This window comes from Ischnura elegans, chromosome 10 (genome assembly GCF_921293095.1).
Source record: "Ischnura elegans chromosome 10, ioIscEleg1.1, whole genome shotgun sequence".
Taxonomy (NCBI): domain Eukaryota; kingdom Metazoa; phylum Arthropoda; class Insecta; order Odonata; family Coenagrionidae; genus Ischnura; species Ischnura elegans.
Window position 1 is genome coordinate 76624206 of NC_060255.1, and position 16440 is coordinate 76640645.

The 16440-nt window shown below is 36.9% G+C and overlaps 1 protein-coding gene across 9 annotated transcripts in view; it reads left to right on the plus strand.

Annotated features, from left to right (window-relative positions):
- Positions 1 to 16440, plus strand: part of LOC124166384 — a 140907-nt gene that overhangs the window by 95629 nt on the left and 28838 nt on the right. For all 9 annotated transcript variants that reach the window (XM_046543898.1, XM_046543899.1, XM_046543901.1 and 6 more), the window contains 5 exons: positions 1700 to 1867; positions 2189 to 2370; positions 7780 to 7876; positions 10195 to 10416; positions 16191 to 16357. In XM_046543898.1, coding sequence (XP_046399854.1) covers positions 1700 to 1867; positions 2189 to 2370; positions 7780 to 7876; positions 10195 to 10416; positions 16191 to 16357 — 836 coding nt within the window. The remainder of the gene's footprint in view (positions 1 to 1699; positions 1868 to 2188; positions 2371 to 7779; positions 7877 to 10194; positions 10417 to 16190; positions 16358 to 16440) is intronic.

The following is a 16440-nucleotide window of genomic DNA, read 5'->3' on the forward strand; positions in this document are numbered from 1 at the left end:
ACCGTACTTTCCCGAATCCACGCAATCGGTCAACTCTGGGAATAATATTACGCATTTTGATTGGCAATGCTCGAGATGCAACTCTCAGACTATATTAATGTTTATCGATTTTGTATCTAATAACGTAAGAATACGCGGTAGAGTCCATGAATATCACAGTGAATTGAATAAAACTTCACCGAGAATTTACCACACATTTCTCTGCTGAGAATTTCACCGCGCCGATTGCCAATCTCTGAAGCACTAACGCAAAGGTTTGACTTACGTAAATTTCAACTTACGCAGAGTCTGCCTGAAGGCATCTCTTACGTAACTCGGGGGATGCCTGTACATCCCGTATTTCAAAAAACCACCCTCCCCCTCCATCAGCCCATGCCTCTGATATTTCTTTCTTTCTGAGAATACACAGACCATAAATCATTATCGTTGAAGGAAAATATTAAGTTGCACGAGAACAATGGAATCGTGTTTCATCAATAACCCGTCTCCTCCACTGACCTTTTTCGTTCTTCCTGCTTCAATTCTCCATTTCTGGAGGACAAATGCTTGGTGAGTGACTTACTGGGCATCAAGATTTTTCGATAGCTTTCGGAAATTGGATGATATGGACAAGATTCAAAGAAGAATGAAAGCAAACACAATGTAATTATGAGTGTTTAGCTTTTTTAAGCTCTAATTGATTGACTCAAACATTTTTAAATACAACAAGACTATTCCAATATTCACCATTGTCCCAGCAGCACAATTTTCAATGAAACAGGCATGGCATCAGCACCCTCAAACAAAAGGATACGGACTGGAAATGCCAACTGCAAGTATCTTATAGCTCCCCTGGCTTCACTTTGAAGGCAATGACGTCACAAACTAGCAAGGTCTGACATGTTCGTCCCTTACTCCCTCATTCGTAGCCTTGTTGCTTGAAAGATAGAGGAAGCACGCTCCTTCCCCTCCACCTCTCCTTTGTGCACTTCTGCTGCCCACCCCTTCCTCTAGCTGAGTGATGGTCTCATTGCTCCTGCACCTCGTCGCACATGGCATTAATGTTGTTTTAAACTCTGTTAATTGTGTTGCAGATTGCACAGTAGCAATTTAATTTAATAATATACTGATAAAAAAGTATTTCATTGTGTAGAAACATTTCTATTGAGATAATTTGCTGGTGAAACACGAGTCTGTATGCGATGATAAAGTGACAAAATTTGGAGGAAACGTGTGTGAGGAAAATTTGAATTCAGTCGATGGTTTATCTGAAGACTTTTCCTATTTTCATTTCTGATCACAAGCGTAACAGTTTAGATCCTGAGCTCGTAAAGATATCAGTGCTTTTAAAAATCAACTTGTAAGCTTATAAAAATAATTTTTAATCGATGAAAATATTGAAATGTGTATGAAAATCTAAAAAGCATTCCTTTGATTGTACGAACCCAGAAGAAATTTGAATAATTACTTTGTTTTATAGCAGGAATTTGATAATGCATTTGGATCCGAAAATATCTGAAGATCCGGCTGCGAAAATCAAGGATCTGATTCGAATCTGGATCCGAAAAAATCCTGGATCCATCCATCCCTACTATGTAGTATTTATTCTCTATGGGTCTTAGGATTATGACCTCTGTAATACAGAAAATGTTTGTCATTTTCTGTTACTTCTGAATGAAAAAAATTTTCTTATGGAAATATTCTCTGGCATAATTTTCAGGCGGACCCGAACGAGGCAAAAAAAGAACAAGAGGACCATGGTCCTAGGCTTGATAGCCTGGACTTCTGGCATAAGCTGATAGCGCTCATAGTTTCAGTGATAGAAGAAGACCGCAACAGTTATGCTCCCGTGCTCAATCAGTTCCCTCAGGAACTGAACATAGGGCAGGTAAGAAGTTCTGTTGAGTTTATAGTGTAATCATAAATGAAATCACTCTCTAAAAAGTAAATATTCTTTTTTATTGCTGTTTTATATTTTCAATTCTGAAATTGGAAATAATACCTCAATACTAACTGCTGGAAATGATGGTGCTGACCTGATTGTTTTGAGCACTCAACACAATTCTGGAGATTGTGTTTAAGTTCAAGTCAAGGCATATGATTTATGCTCTCTGGAATTTTTGTTATTCTAGGTAGCAAAATGTTATCTTTGGAATGGGAAGTAAGCCTTTGATATCACTTTAAATACAATGATCTTTTCTTGTTCCAGCTATCTGCGGCTACCATGTGGGGGTTATTTGCAGTTGACATGAAGTATGCGTTAGAAGAGCATGAGCAGCATCGCCTTTGCAAATCGTCTGCCTACATGAACCTTCATTTTAAAGTTAAATGGTTGCACACAAACTATGTAAAGGATGTTCCACCTAAGGGTTCTGTACCAGAATATCCAGCGTGAGTACTAATGCCATCTAACCAGTACATTTTCTATTTATTTTATTATTTTAAAAAGTTAAAATATTTAGGATTGGGTCAGTTTAATCCTTTGGTTCTTTATTCTATTGGTTCTTGAACCTAGAACAAGAATCGGAATTGAAGCTATACAAAATCAGTACCAAAATTATTGGTGCAGAACCCATTTTGGAAACTGTTGTTGAGTATAATTTTCATGATACATATACTTAAAATAGGGTGATTTTTTGGAACCAATCTGGGAAGAAAACTTGGCGTATCATTTTAGTTAGTTTTGGTTTAATGCTGAGGAAAATCATGGATAGCTTTAGTGGCGTAAGATTGTCAAACCGCAGTTTCAACCGTTAGCCTTAATACAAAGAACTCTTTCCATTTGCCAGTGAGCAAAATAAGTGAAAAAAATCCACAATGGCAAACCAAAGCAAGGAACAATAGAACAATAGATTTACCGATATGTTTCAAAAACTGATCTAACAAGGAGACTTTGCCTAACTGATGTCAAGAAAGAAGATGAAACCTTTTTTATTTGAAAGTAGACACTTAGATAGGAATACAGTTGAAGGGTTTTGTCCAAATACGCCCGGGTTTGAGAGAAAAAAGCATTTAAAAATTGAAAAATATGGTCACGTTGAATTTAATTTTTAAAATTTCGCTCATTGTTTAAAAGCGATTTGGCCGAGTGGTAGTGTGCCGGGCTCCTGCTGTGAAAGTGATGTGAAAGTCCAGGGTTCGAGACTCGATGAGAGCAAATTTTTTCCAGTCTGCCACCTCCTCCATTTTTTGTAATCCGTTCCATCCTCATCTAATTTGTTCATTTAGGACGTTTTACATTTTTTTACTTGACTGTTGTTTGAGAATAAGCCCTAAACTGACATTTTTGTCGCTAGCTAACCCTTACTTCGAATTAATCTTTCCGTGCCAAGGTTCATGAAAGCAGGAGTGGTAAAACTGTGGTGCTGGCTTCGAAGTGAAGGGAACTCATTTCCAAAGCAAAAGATTTTAAACATATTGTCTCCAGAGAGTCTCCCAGGTTCCTGCTGTTGTAGTATTTAGAATATACAACAATTTTCACTCGTCTACCTATATGATCACTTTGGAGTATTTCAAGTGCTAAACGTCGCTATTGCTCTTCTGACTGTTGTTGCTCTCCTGTAGTCTATTTTTTTACCTTGGTAATAGTCAGGAAATGCCCTTATAACTTAATTTATTTTGCTGAATAACTTTTGCCGCATGTATTTTGTTGCCAAGAACCTATTTAAGCGAATTTGATTTACCGCAGATATTGAGTTCAAAGTTAAAAGGCTAACATTTTTGTGTATAATAGGATTTTGGAAAGTTAGAAAGAAATTTTGTCCTCAACACCTGAATAGTTGAAGGGCTAGACGATTAGAACGAAGTTTTTTCAACACATAGTAACCTGGATAGGAGGTTGAAGTACCATCTATATTTTTCGTTCGAATAATAAGTCTCCATAAAGCCATTTTTGGGCACCCTGCCGACCATTATTCCCTACTCCTCTTGCCCTAACCGATCGAAGTGCGAGGTATGCTTTCCTCCCACAAACTTACTCTCCTCTCATTGTCAGAGTCCTTATTTCCGCATATATAGGTGCCTAGAGATTTTAAACAAGCTGTATAAGCTGGGGAACGAATTGTCGGTACATGTGAACTTTTAATTACCTGGAATATACTACTCGGCCAACTTAAAATTGGTTCATGGCCTGAACCTGTTGAGGTCGATGTCGATATGATAGTACTGTTTTTAGTTTGGCTTGTTGGCTCGTCCCTTCCCTTTTCTTTTTTCATGGCCTCCCCAGACTCCCATTTTCCTACATTTCTTTTGCTTTTTCCTGTAGCACGATATTATTCGGTTTTCTCTTGCTTTCATTAGATTTTATGCCCACGAGAAATCTCTGTCGCGTAAAGGACCATGAATTGGAGGAAATACCTCCATAATATAAAGCACAAATATATAAAATTGAATAATCTGCAATTGCCACTGCCTTCTCCAATTTTTCATTACATATTTATTTATTACTTCGCCTCTTTACAGTAATTTGGATGATAATTGTAATAAAACAAGAAAATCAATTGATTGAAAAGCACCATGCTCTTTCTATAAATCTGCTACCTGAGCATTTGCCATTGTGTTTCTTTATATCTTCAAGGAAACATATTCCCCTTAACTTTTTTAAACAATTCAATTCTCTACTAACTTTGAGGCATATCATGCATACCTCAGCATATCATTGAACGCTGGTTAGGACAACTGATGATGCACGATTGAATGGATTTTTATTCCATCCTCATGTGAGAATATCTTTCTTTTCCCTTGAAGGAGGAAGGTGCAGTTCTGGTTTCGTGCAATAAACTGCTTTACTTTCCCGTAAAAATATACATCGCACGGTTGGCTTACGGATGTGCACTTCGGTGGTATAGTTTTTACGCTGTACATCGGTTCTCATTCCTCGTCGATAAATAGTTCATCATAAATGGCACTATTTTTTTGTCCCCCACAAATCAATAAGCAATAAAAATGTATTGTTTTTAACACATGGCCGGAGAATATTTTTTTTTAATTTGAAATACAACCCAGTCGTAAGTTTTCCAAATTTAGAATACACAACAGAAGCATTTAAAAATTCACTCTCCAGTTTCTTCGCTCACTTGCGGACCAAAATCACCTCCAGGTTCTGATAAGCACAATAAAAACTTTAGGAAGCACCTTTCCTGCACTGTATATGAGTGTATTACTTTGATCACGCTCCAAAGAGCAACCTGAACAATATTCTCCCTTTCTTGATCGCGTTCTCTTTATATCCACCTCTACGGACACCCGGTCTGATCTGTATTAATTACGAATTCTATTACATTTGGAGATTGGGCTTTTTGTTTGCTTCTGAAACGTCATTGCCGATTGCAATATTTCTTCAGCACACGCTTGCTCGCCCGCTGATACGTATTGTGTTAATTTACGTTGCACGATTCGGTGTCTCTTCTTAAAAGATGGAACCCATGAAGCACCAGCAGGGAATTCAAATCCTGGAGATGTGTGCTGAAATCACGCATAAATAGCATATTCTTGTAAAGTCCGAGTCATCAGCGGCTCATTGCTGTTCCTGGCTTCGACAAAGTGATCGTATACCCATCTGTTGATCATTTCAGGCTTGTCGCGTTTCGTTCACCCTGATTTTATATATTTCTCCCGTATGTAACCGGGGAAACTCTCTGGAGACAATATGTTTAAAATCTTTTGCTTTGGAAATGAGTTCCCTTCACTTCGAAGCCAGCACCACAGTTTTACCACTCCTGCTTTCATGAACCTTGGCACGGAAAGATTAATTCGAAGTAAGGGTTAGCTAGCGACAAAAATGTCAGTTTAGGGCTTATTCTCAAACAACAGTCAAGTAAAAAAATGTAAAACGTCCTAAATGAACAAATTAGATGAGGATGGAACGGATTACAAAAAATGGAGGAGGTGGCAGACTGGAAAAAATTTGCTCTCATCGAGTCTCGAACCCTGGACTTTCACATCACTTTCACAGCAGGAGCCCGGCACACTACCACTCGGCCAAATCGCTTTTAAACAATGAGCGAAATTTTTAAAATTAAATTCAACGTGACCATATTTTTCAATTTTTAAATGCTTTTTTCTCTCAACCCCGGGCGTATTTGGACAAAACCCTTCAACTGTATTCCTATCTAAGTGTCTACTTTCAAATAAAAAAGGTTTCATCTTCTTTCTTGACATCAGTTAGGCAAAGTCTCCTTGTAAGAGTATTTCAGCTAATATTCACCAAGGGTAACCTTAAATATGACAATAAATAACTTGGGTGGTGTATAGCAATCCCAATCGATTAGAATTCTTTAACCCATGACTGTCAGAGTGAGAGAGCCCTCCATAAATATATGAGCCGGAGGTGGGGAAGTCATGAGAAGAGGGGAAATGTTTAGGGTATTAGGCAGCTGCCTGCAAGCTCAAGGCAGCGGTGAGGTAACACGGAATCTCTTTGGGAAATGTTTGATGAAACGACGGTTGATGAAATAAGAACAGCTGATATTCAGCCCAATTTATTCCTGACAGATCCCGGGTGGAATTGGGAACTCCCGGAATTCTACTCGTAGGCCAAACATAGTTACAAACATAGAAACACCACAGGCGGCAGGGAACAGCTCCCTCTTCACAATATTGTCTATGTATCAGTTCTCTAATGGGGTGAGGAAATTCAGATTGGCAATTGGCAGCCAAGCATGGGAGAGAAATGGTGGGATGAGGTCTTGGAGGGTGAGAGAGATTTAATTGGTGAATTGTAGACTACTTCTCTTCCCAAACTGCGGACTATGGGTCTGTATCACCTTCCCCTGGATTCCCAAAACCCATGCACAGCAGAACCTCAATCCATCATTTCCGCATTCATCATTTTCCCAACACTCATCATTCGCCCTTCATAGTCCCTGATAAATTTCCATACAGACAATGTAATTTTTTCCTTCATCTATTGTTCCCCGAACAGTTCCCTAAATATTAGTCATGTGCATATAATTGCAAAAAGAGTGAGACCAAATACGACATAATGATGACATTATCTGAGCGAGAAAATAGTAGGCAAAATACGACGTATTAGTAGATTATTTTTGGCCCATGTGAGCCATCTCACAACTGAGCACTGCACCAGCAAAAGTGGTTGTTCTAGGCATAATATGCTCATTTCTCTTGTAAATATGTGTACTTGAAATGGTGTATGATAGATCAGAATTTTTACATCAGACAAAAATCCATCGTGGCGGTGTAAATGCCAAGATGTCGTGCAAACATTTTTTTGCTAGGTGCCGTATTCACTAAGGATATTTTAAAGAAATATTGGTCACATCGACAATATGACCAAAGTGTTTCCAAAATATTCAAATCTTCCTGTAAACAGCTAAGTTCCTGTATGAATCTTTTATACAATATCACAATTACTCGCCAAAATCATGAGTTTTCTGCTAAATAAGCAACAGAGTTAAACATTTCTGCATTAATTGTTTTCCCACATTAATTGTTATTTATGTTACCAATATTTGACCCGTGATGAATGGTCAAATACAGCTTGCATTTTACAAGGTATATCTGAGGTAAACCATAAGTTATTCAAGCCAATGTTTCTCCATTTGATTTTTAACTCATTTATTTGCCACACATGTTTACCATATTTGGTTCCAATCCTCTTTGAGACAAGTTGTAAAAAGCTTCTCCTGCCTTTATTTTAGGCTGTATCTCTTGCATTAGTTTATTCTTCATAGTGTTTTTGATTGTCAAAAGATTAATGAAAATGGTTTCAACTGAGCAAATAGTAGATGTCGACTTTTTTCATTTTTTTAACTTCTATAGCATTATTTCTTTATATTTCAGGTGGTTTGAGCCATTTGTTATGCAGTGGTTAAATGAAAACGATGACGTATCGTTAGAGTATCTCCATGGTGCCTTCAATAGAGATAAGAAAGATGGGGTATGTGAAATAATTTTTGCTCGCAAACTTAATATTTTCACATAGAATGAAGCAAATTAATTTCTCTTGTGTTTATTTTCCTTTTCCAGTATCAAGAATCATAATAATTCAGATAATTACACCTTACGGAAATACACCCACTCCGTGATTACATCGTTCCAATTAGCACTTTTCTGCATTAGAACTTACTTACATTGCTTTGAGACCCTATTCCAATTTAACATGTAACAATTCCATGTGAATGCTCTTGAATTCCACCATACATTCCGATTACTGTGCACATTGCCTCAGTCAGAATTGTATCCTGAGACAAGTTTATTTTGTTTTTAAACAGGAAAGCCATGAATTTAAACTTTTAATGCTGAATTTAGTCAATAATGCATTGTATGAAGGGAGATACGTTTTCAAAACAGATTGATCAAAGCTTTCCTAATTACCTACACCATAAAGTTACTTATTGATTAGTGAACCTTTTGTCCAACGTCCATGCCTTTTTATGAAATGCTATTCATGATGCTGAAACTTAAGTTTTAACTTCCTATTTTCCCATTCCCCTCATGGAATACATTACCACTTGTGGTAAAGTTAGAAGTCTTGTCACATCATGTTATAGGTCAACTTAATGAAGATGGTGATTCTCCCATGTGGTTCTTGCTCTTTTTTAATAGCGGTGTATGGCTTTTTTCTTTCTTGCCTTCCAACTGTTTTGTTTTATTTAAAAAATATCAGCATTCATAGAACACAGCATTAGGCATATGTGTAATTATCGTCAAGTTTTTAATCACCCAAGTTTTGTTGTGAATGTATGAATGATTATGTAGGAGTGATTTTTTTTTGTTTTTGCTGTTTTTTATCTTTTTTTTATATTTTTCAATGCATTACATTATTATTATGATTAATAAGAATTGAAGTTAAAATTTATTGTTTTACAATTACCTCTTACCTATGCTCTGTGCGTCTGCATACGGCTTGAGGTAAAGTCTATCACTCAATACTGTTATTCTTTTGTCATACTTATGGCTAACATGTTTAACATATAGAATAAAAACCATGTATAAATGACATTTTATCATTTTTGGAGAAAGTTTAACAGTATAATATCAGAATTAACAAAACTTCTACAGCATGAAAGTGCAATTTCAGGGATGAATTATGCTCTATAATAATAATAATAATTTATTCTCCGCAGACCATACAAATGTAGGTATCAGATTCGTCAGAATTATTTAAATACAAAGTACAAAAGCATCACAGTATACATGGGTCATAAAGAAAATGATTCAATTTAACATTGTTTGTGATCATCACCAGTGGCGCCGACTCCATGGGGCCTGAGGGGGCCCGAGCCCCCTCAAAGATTCGTTTGGGGGGGCGGAGCCCCCTCAATAATTCAAGAAAATAATTAAGTTATATTACGCCTTGTGAAATCACAAAAATATATTGGAGATTTTTATTTCCCATGCTTGACGATAGTTACCTTTTAAAATAAATTCAACAATGATTGTTGAAACAAATAATTATAAGATTAAGCAGGTTAACTGGATCAAGTGTTGTGAATCATGGTAGTGTTTCGGTGCTGCGACACACTTTCAATTTAACCTCTTCCTGGGGCAAGACCTCCGATATGGGCCCCCCCAATATTTTTTATAAGTCAGCGCCCCTGATCATCACTAAAGAATTTATTTACAGTATAATAACATTTCATTATCAGATACTCTTTTAAGAGTTTTTAAAATACTTTTGTCGATTTTGTGCACTTCACACTGTCAGGTGGTAAGTTATAGATTTTAGTACCCATAACCATAGGATTATTTGAAGATATCTTCTTTTTGTGAAAAGTTAAATGGATATTGTATGCATTTCTTGTGCCATAGGGGTGAATTTCTTCATTAGTATTAAATTTATGAATATTTTCTTTCACCAAAATTGCTACACAATATATATACATAGATGCAATAGTTAACAGTCTTAGTTCTCTCATTAGTGGTTTACACGAAGTCCTTTGTGAAACACCCATTACACATTTAATAACTTTTTTTTGTATGTTTTTGTACTTTGTATTTAAATATAACATTATTCTTCATGGAACTTGATGACTACATTAGCACTTATTTTTCATGGAGCTATGGGGAGTGTTAATTAGACTGTAGATTCAGTATATCAGTAGATTTTGTCTCATTTTAACGCAAAATGTCATGATGAACAAAAAATTTTTTTATGTTCAAACAGAAACCCCTTTGGAAGCTATTTTTTGTATTTTTTAAGTTATGCCATTCAAAGGATGCAATCGATTGAATTTATCTTTTTCTTTGTTACAGTTTCAAAGAAGCAGTGAACATGCCCTCTTTTCCAATTCCGTTGTGGATGTCTTTACTCAGCTCACTCAGTGTTTCGATGTAGTTTCCAAACTTGAGTGCCCTGACCCTGAAATTTGGAAACGGTACATGAAACGCTTCGCAAAAACAATAGTTAAAGTATTAATAGCTTATGCAGATATTGTAAAGAGGGATTTCTCTGGTCATCTCAAAGAAGAAAGAATAGTAAGTACTGCCACATGTCCTCTAGCTTTAAAATTTGAAGGAGATTTTTTTATTTTTCAGTTGTTTTTAATTTTAAATTCATCGGTAACAAACTCCATTAACCCCTTAACTGACGGATATTTCTCAACAAATAGCTCAAAAAATGTCATATTATTTTATTAGGTTTTTTAATTATTTACAGGTAGATATTAAATAAAAAACATTCATTTAAGTGTTTTATGAAGTCATTTATTTTAAAATTTACTCTTATTATATCACTTTTTAAAAAATTTCATGTACTTCTGCATAAAAATCAAGTAAAATATTTCACAATAAATATAGTCACAAAAATTACTCACTAAAAAAACAGATGATGGAGTTAGAAAAATATTAATATAAACTCCAAATTTGAAACAGTAAAATATTATATAAACTAAAAGTCTATTTTTGTGTGGTACACTTTGAAGCAAGGGGCAACGCAAAGGCCCACATTACAGTCAGGTCAAAAATAGCGACTCTCCCTCCTCACCATTTTTCCACGCGCATCTCGCTTTCGGGAGCACACAGCACACTTCCGAGTCGGGTTTGACTTGTTTTCTGTGGGTGGGATTATGTCTGGGAAATGCCTCTCGGTAATTCGGAGGGGATGGGCTTTTGCAGGTGGCCTACCTGCCTTAGGGGAGGGAACACTTGGGAAGTACAGTTCAATCATTCTATCTATTAGGTCCAGCCTGTATTGCAAATGAGTTTTATCACCACCTGTTTTCCGATATAAAACATAAGAATTCCATAAGCAAATTTCCATCAAATGAAAAAATAATTTTTTATAATATTTTTTCCCTCTTTTCCTTGGGATTGGATAGTCAGCCAAATGCTGATCTACCCTGTCAACACCCCCCATTGTCTCATTGTAATCAACGACTACCTTTGGTTTCATAACCACTGCCCCCCTTTTCTGCACCTCTCTCATTTCCCTGTTGTGCACCGTAGAGAGTAACGTTACTTCCTTCTTGTCTTTCCATCGAAGAACCAAAATTTTTCCTTTTCGAAAAGCTGCCACATCACCTTTCTTCATTTTTTTCTTCTTCAGCCCCTCTGGCATCCCCTTTCGTGTTCCGCGCACAGTTCCATAAGTATCACAAGATTGAGAAACTAATTCCTCGGCTAGTTGTGGAGAGGTATAAAAATTGTCCGTCGTAACACAATATCCTTTTTCAAATAGTGGTTTCATCAGAGACAATACCACTTGGGAGGACATTGGCTTACTTTCAAAGTCTTTGTCAAGAGTAGTGCCTTTCCCGGTATAAATGATTGTTGACCAGACGTATCCAGTGCTGGACTCGCAGAGAACAAAAGTTTTGATGCCGAATCTAGCTCTTTTTTGGGGAATATATTGACGCCAACCCAATCGTCCTTTATATAGCAAGAGGCTTTCGTCTACCGTCACATCCCTTTCTGGAGTGTAAAACTCGCTGAATTTACCATTTAAAATTTGATAAATATCCCAAATTTTATTGAGCTTTGGGTTGGGATGAGTTTGAGCATCGTACTCATCATTGTTGCAAAAATGCAAAAACTGACGAATTTTTGCAAATCGCCGGTAAGACATCGTCTCACCAAAAAAAGGGGTATTCAATATTTTCCTTGTGGACCAAAAATGTTCCTGCTCAGGTTTTCGCACAATACTTTGCAACATTATCAGTGCAAAAAACACACGCATTTCAGCAGCACTCACAGCTCGCCATTGGTCTCTTGAACTGGAAGGATTTTTCCGTAAATATTGTTCCGCATACCGATTTGTTTCATCGGTGATAAATTTAATTATTTGATCATCAAAAAACAGTTCAAAAAATTGCTGCACTCCGCGATTTGGATCAACTTCAAAATTTACGGATGAATTACCTTCAAAGTTGAACCTTGGAGGTGCAGAAGAGGGAGTATTCACTTCCTGCCATTCCCTATTTGGCGTCAGATCTTCATCCTCTGTCTCCTCGGCATTGGCATCCGTAGGCTCGGAAAAGCTGGATTCCGAACCAGATTTTTCAATGTCCTCTAAATCGTCCGTGGGAATGTCACTTCCAGAGTCACTTTGCGTATCACTTTCAATGTCACTATCCATTGCGGAAGGATGCTTGGAGAAAACGTCAAAATAACGCGAAAGACAGTAATTCGCCGAGGAAAAAAATGTTAGCTGTCAACACTCCAAAAGGCTTTGTAGAACTGACACTAGAATTTTATGGAATGGGAGTGCAAGTACCCAAAACAGATATTGGTAAAAGGACCGAGGCAAAGAAACCAAAACATGAGGGTCAGAGGCATTGGGAAGGGAAAAATGGTGAGAAAGAGTGTTTTGGGTCATGTGCAGCTGTAAAAAGGGAAAGTGGAGGGCAGTAGGGAAATACCGATGAGGGTGCAGCGGCTGCATGAAAGGGAGATCGGAGGGGAGGAGGATGAAAAGGATGAAAAGGCGGCCGCGACAGTGCGTAAAAGGAAAGGCGGAGGGGAGAAAACAATGGATGAAGAGAAGGAATGGATAAACCAGGGGGTTGGAAGATAGAAAATATGTCTTCCCTGGAAGGGAGAAATTGCTGAATAGCCGAAGGTTCCATTTCAAATCTGTGCACGTTCACAAATATTGACGAACTTACAGAAATGAAATAATAATAACTTGTATTTGTAGCTAAATAATATACTGAAAACTAAAAAACAAAGATATAGTTTGTCATTATAAAGAAAAAAGGCAATAAAACATCACTGAGCAAGTTGATTTTCGGTGCGAAGATTTTGACTCCATATTGATGAAAAAGAACATTATCAGAAAGTTCCCGACTACTGTTACGCAGTTGACAGAAATGGCTTTCGAACACGCGACCTTTGGAATAGCAGCTTGGACGTAATTTATTTACGAGGTCCCGTCGACTACACTGAAGAGTAAGTAATGATAGTTTTGCTTGGTAGTGTTTATAAAATGTTTCAAATCAATTCATTCATTGAATAAAGATATTACAACATCCTTTCCGATAGCAAGATTCGAACGCGCGACCTTCAGAATAGCAAGACGGCACTTGTCTGCCGACTCACTTCGGCTGTTCCAACGATTGATAAAAACTCTGCGAAAAGACATCGCAGTTATTTATAAAACACATTAAATATGTTTCTTTGTTCATTTATCACATCTCGATACACAACAGGTTTAGAAACATAAACATTACGAAAAATAATAGTTTTTTCCCCTCTTTTGGACCTCGAAAAAGCGTAGAAGTTTGCAGGATATCATGCATTGTGAAGACACGTATGCACTCTCACGGCAAAACTACGTACTTCTAATAAGGGGACGAGATATCTCGTCCAGATCACGAAAGAAGAAGCGAATTTCACATAGGACGAGTTAACTCGGCCGCGTCAGTTTTTGCGCGTCTTCTTAGGACGAGATATCTCGTCCGAATCAGGGAAGGGGTTAACAACAAAAACTTGACTTAATACATACATTGGACTCTCGTTAATACAAAGTTAACGGGACCACAAAACCAATGGTTCATAATAATGAAGTTCGTATGAACGTTTCTTTTAGAAATCATCAGACAAAAATACTGTCCAAATTTCTAGTCTCTTCAATCTACCATACTTTTAGTCACAATGCAAAATAGCTTCAAAATCAAGTGTATAATATACGCAATTAAATTATGTGTAAATGTATGAAAACAAGCACATTAGTGTATTTTCTCAATAGAAGAATGTGGTATGATGCAATCAAGAGTTGATATCTTCCCGAATACAGTCAGTCCTTGATATACGAACAAGAAGCATTCCGAGACCTTGCTTGTAAGTTGATAAACCTATGGAAGGCATCGAGAAGTGTGGTTATCCTGCAGAATGCAACTCTCCATCACAATTGTGCATCAACTCACGATTGTGACGAACTGATCTAGCTGATCACGCAACGCAGCCGGAGCCAAAAAAATCACTGTCTGCAGGAGGGACGAACAGGCGAAATGCTGAACAGTTCCTGACTTCACACTGGATTAAGTGATATGTACTTTGTTCAGATTATGCCCTGTTGAAATATGGATGATACGGGCAAGGTTTTCATCGTAGAAATAAGATATTTGCAGACACTTGCACTCGCGCCTTTAATTGCACCATCGCATCATGGAAGACATACACAGTACGATTAGTGTGCACGAATACATAGCAGAGTGCGCCAAACGCATAAGACAAAAAAAACAAAATACACATGAAATTAACCAGCAGAAAACAACAGAAATATAGATTAACTATACAATTTAACATGCCCAAAGTGCGAGTTCCTCTACACCACACCGCATCGCATTGGCCTACTCGAAAGGTGGCAAATTTTAAATTTCAGGTACGCTTGAAATTTTTGAATGTTCATACATATCTATGAAAATTTGTAAATAAAATGTGCGTAGGAGGACTAACTGTACGTCCAATTCACGAGTGGTAATAAGTGGGTCACCATGATTCCACTGGAGTGAAGCCTGTTACATAATGTTGCGTGTGTAAAGAAGTGTCTCCTACTGAAGGATGAACCATAACTGACACTCTTGGGCACAGGACTCGAGGAGAACTTAAACATAGCGCAACAATTATAACATAGCATATTGTACATCCACCTATATTTCATTGCTTATTTGTGGAACTTTGTCGTAAAGTTCATTTTGTAACCTCCAGGACTGGGACTGAGGTTTGTAATTTTGTAATAACAAATATTTCGTGATAACGTTTCTTACACTATAGATTGGATAGGCCTTTTTGTTGTGACCAACGATTTGATTCGTAATAACGAGAACTTCGTAATAAGGTTGCTCACATTAACGAGTCTACTATATGCATAAATTTAATTGCATTTGTCTACCATTACCTCATTTAATACTTTGATGGACCTCTGAAATGGGTAATTAAAGTACATATGTATTTACATATGTTAGTGACAATAGTATTACAGTTCAATGAAAAAATGCACAGGGATGATTTGAAGCTTCATAAGTACAGTGCCCACTTTCCCGAACATGACTTCCTGCTGTTCAGGTACCAAATTATATGGTTTACTAATCAGTACCTTCGAAGCTTCACCAAGTATAGTGTGAAGTTTTAAGTATTGCACAGTTTTTCATGGATAAGTTCAGTAAATATGGTAAGAAAGTCAGACTCAGAAACATGCTCCCTTGAATACATCTCATCATTAAAAGTACAATACTTCAAATGTACTATCATTAAATATTAGTTATATGAATGAATAACTAGATGTTTTAAGGTGCCCGTAGTTGTGTTACTAATTCATGCTAATGTTTGCATAATTTACGTTGTGCATTATATTAGAAGTTGAAATTGCTAATACTGGTTTCTTTACTGTCTATTATAGATTATGAAGCATCTCCTCTCATTGTGCCTTTGTCTGTGCAATGAAGTCTGTTTAATCTGCTAAATGAAACATGTTCATTTTCTCCTGTGTTAACTGCTTCTTTCTTGTCTTCAAATTTGGTTACTGCCATCTCACAACTCATCTTGTCAGTGCTTACGTAAAAATTCTAGGGATGAAGTGTCCATCCATGTTTACCTCCTTCTTTGTTCTAGATTTTTAATAGTAATGGGCTCCTATTTTTAAAGATAGAATTCACTGATATTTTCCCAATGATACTAATAGCAAGTTAACTCACAATTATGCTATGATGCTATTCTAGTTTATTCAGTAGTTTTTCATTAAGTAGGAGTTAGTATGGCAGAAATTTTACTTTAATTCATGCTCTCATACCTCTCTCTTCTTTTACCTGCAGGCATGCATTCTAATGAACAACATTCAGCAGTTAAGAGTACAATTAGAGAAAATGTTTGAGTCAATGGGTGGGGAGAAATTAGAAGAGGATGCTGCAAATATTTTGAAGGAATTGCAGCAGAATCTTAACGCAGCCTTGGATGATTTGGCTCAAGAATTTGCTGTGAGGTAAGTTTTTGATGTACAGAGGAGGTGATAGTTTACTGTGCCTTGTATTGAAATATACATGGATGATCTGTTTTTCCATAGCA